Below are 3144 nucleotides of genomic sequence, written 5' to 3' on the forward strand. Positions count from 1 at the left end.
TACCAGAAAAAAATTCCTGGCAAAAAAAAAAAAAACAAAAACAAAAACAAAAAAACATCGACAAAAATAACACAGAACAGAACAACCCTGTCCTTGTTTCCCAACTTGGTGAAAGGCATCTCACTCTCCTTCGCAGTTATCAAGGCTGGAAACCTGGGATTCCGGCTCAGTGCTTCCCTCTCCTCCAGATCGTGCAGACTGGACCTTGGAAATATCGAATCCATCCTCCCTTTTCCTTCTTTATCCCCACAGCCCCCATCGAGGCCCACGGAATCTATCCACCACACTTCTTACCTTCCCCCACGTCCTGTATACTGTTGTGAGGATCTCTACCCTAAAGCTGCAGATTGCCTGGCTGGAAGACCTCAGCCTCCCACTTGGCTTCCCTATGGCTTTGGTTGTATTTGTCCCCCAACCCCTCCCACTTACTCTGAGGCCCTGGTTATATGCCATTGGCCCCAGTGAGCTCAGTTGCACACACCTCCCCATACACTTGAAATGAGTTCTTTATCCCTGCTCTCCCACAGCACCGGATTATTTCATTCTGCCTGTCTCACAACTAACTGTGCCGTGGTCTGTCTCCTCTGCAGCCTGGGAGCCTGATGGGGACATGACCCTGGTCTCACGAACCTTTGTCTTCTCTGAAGCATGGAACCTTAAGTTCTTCACATAGTAGGTCCTCAACAGATAGCTGTGGAATTGATTTTTCCCCTTCTAAGTATTTGGAAACTTGTTACTATTAAGAAGGACCGTGGGACGCCTGGGTGGCTCCGTTGGTTGGGCATCCCGACTCTTGGTTTTGGCTCAGGTCGTGATCTCATGGTTCATGACTTTGAGCCCCACATCGGGCTCTGCACCTGCTTGGGATTCTCACTCTCCTCTCTCTCTGCCTCTCCCCCACTTGTGCTGTCTCTGTCTCAGAATAAATAAATACACTTTTAAAAGAATGAAAGAGGGACGCCTGGGTGGCTCGGTCAATTAAGTGTCCGACTTCGGCTCAGGTCATGATCTCACGGTTTGTGGGTTTGAGCCCCGCGTCGGGCTCTGTGCTGACAGCTCAGAGCCTGGAGCCCGCTTCGGATTCTGTGTCTCCCTCGGTCTCTGCCCTTCCCCCGCTCACACTGTCTCTCTCTCGTTCTCTCAAAAATAAATACATACTTTTTAAAATTCTTAAACTGAGGTGGAACACCTCACTTCTTTACCCCCTTGAGAGTTTGAAGTGGTCGGGCACTGGTCCACTAGGGCCCTCCACCCCTCCCGACACCACTCTCCCTCCCCCAGAGAAGGCAAAAGACAACTTTAACTCTTTATTTGAAACAAACAATTCCAGAGACAGAAGGTTAGTTGTGACAACAGCTTCTCACTACAACACAAGGGTGGGCATGGCTCACTGAAGGGACAGGCCAGGCGCCTCAGAACAATATATACAATTTAAACAGTGGCTAAACTGGTGACAGTTATAAAAACACAAAAAAGGAGGCTGGGGAACAGCAAAGCCAACAGGGAAAGAACTGGGTACCCCCTTTGCTGGACACTAATAGTTTTCTGGAACTACAAAGGCAAGATGGGGAAAAGAGATGCAGGCAGTGGGCGCAGGACCCATGCCCACGGCTCCTCACCTATCCTTAACCACACATCCCATCCTGCATGACCCAGGGCCCCCACAGGCTTGGCCTGGCTCTTATGAAGGGGGGGACAACACGAGTGGGGAAACCCAGCCCCAATCCAAGTCAGAAGGTAGTTTTTGCCTTGGGAAACTCTGTCCATTGAACTAAAGGGAGGCAGTTACAGAAGGGGGCTAAGCATGTTGACACCATGGCTCATGCCAACCTAAGACGGCAGAGAGCGACAAACACATAAACCAAGGGGACAGGGGTCGGCTCCCCACACTTAGAGTCATCTTCTGCCTTTGAGGGAAAGAAAGCATTTGGAAGTTTTCAAAATGGAGGCACCAAGGGCTGGTGCTTGCAGGGGTGGGGAGGGGGAGTGAAGTGGCTCAGGGGTTCCAACAACTAGTTATCTCACTGGAGGGGAAGAGCGTGTAAGCTCTGTGGTTTAGGTAAATGTTCCCCTCATTACTGCCATACTTTCTTTCCCGTCTTTCAAATGAGACCCTCCAGCGTGGTCCTGGGGAAGAGCAGAGGAGGGGTGGGCACAGGGCAGAGAAGGCAGCTGGGTTCTTCCCTTGGCCAAACCTAGGAACAGGGAGCTCTACCTACATGGGACGGGTTGGGAAACCCAAAGCCAACAGGATCATCAGAGCTCTCAACACTCCATCCAGAGTTGGGCCCCCAGGAGAAGGGGTTCACTCTGAAGCATAAAGAAAATGGCCGAGCTGGGTTTTGCCCATCTCTGGGAGACCAGCCCCTGGGTGCAGAGGACTGGGGCCCTGTGGTTGTCAAGTGGTGCAGAAGAAGGTAAGAGCCAGGGGTTCCTAGGGAAGGCAGGGAATGGATGAGTAGAGAAGGGCAGGCAGGGCCCTTCAAGATGAGTAGCATTGGTTCCTGGGCCCGTCACCCTGTGGGACATGGCCCCGAGCCAGATGTTGGTGTGAAAGATGGACATGGACAGCACACAGGCTCAGTCCAGGTCTTCCTCCCCAGGACGACCCAGCTCCTCGTAAATCTCCCGCACGGCCAGAATGCGATTGAGCATACTCTCCAACATACTGCGGTCCATGGGGATCACAGAATACCAGAGAGGTGACTCGGCGATGCAGGACCGCTCGGGTTGTAGGTAGAAGACATCGTTGCGAGTCCGCAGGCTTTCGGGGCTATGGTGGTGGGGAGGCGGGTGGGGGAAGGGGCAGGAGATCAGAGATCAATTACCAGGACAAAGCAGACCCTCTGGGTCCCCATGCTAACGCCACGCCTGCAAAGCCTCCGACTCACCATTTTGAGAGATAGAATTCGTAGAACTTGACAGGGCAGCGGAGGGGATTCATGCGGTTCTCACGCTGCTCTAAGACAGGGGCTTCTTCTTCTCTCTTCCGTTTCCCAGGGCCCGTGTCTGCAGACGAGGCAAATGACCCAGAGTCAGTACAAGCACAGTCTCAAGGAACCACCTCCAAGAGCACAGTCCAGGGCATAGGGGGAAGGCCTCAGGACACCAAACACAGTCTCACAGAGAATAATGGCAGATGAA

General features: G+C 52.4%; 1 protein-coding gene across 1 annotated transcript in view; it reads right to left on the reverse strand.

Moving 5' to 3' along the window:
• Nucleotides 1–1294: 1294 nt before the first annotated feature.
• Nucleotides 1295–3144, reverse strand: part of ZMYM3 (zinc finger MYM-type containing 3) — a 16168-nt gene continuing 14318 nt past the window's right edge. The window contains 2 exon segments of the mRNA XM_077763166.1: nt 1295–2773; nt 2892–3009. Coding sequence (XP_077619292.1) covers nt 2581–2773; nt 2892–3009 — 311 coding nt within the window. The 3' untranslated portion in view covers nt 1295–2580.

The sequence above is a fragment of the Crocuta crocuta genome, unplaced genomic scaffold (assembly GCF_008692635.1).
Source record: "Crocuta crocuta isolate KB4526 unplaced genomic scaffold, BGI_CrCroc_1.0 scaffold440, whole genome shotgun sequence".
NCBI classification, from domain to species: Eukaryota; Metazoa; Chordata; class Mammalia; order Carnivora; family Hyaenidae; genus Crocuta; species Crocuta crocuta.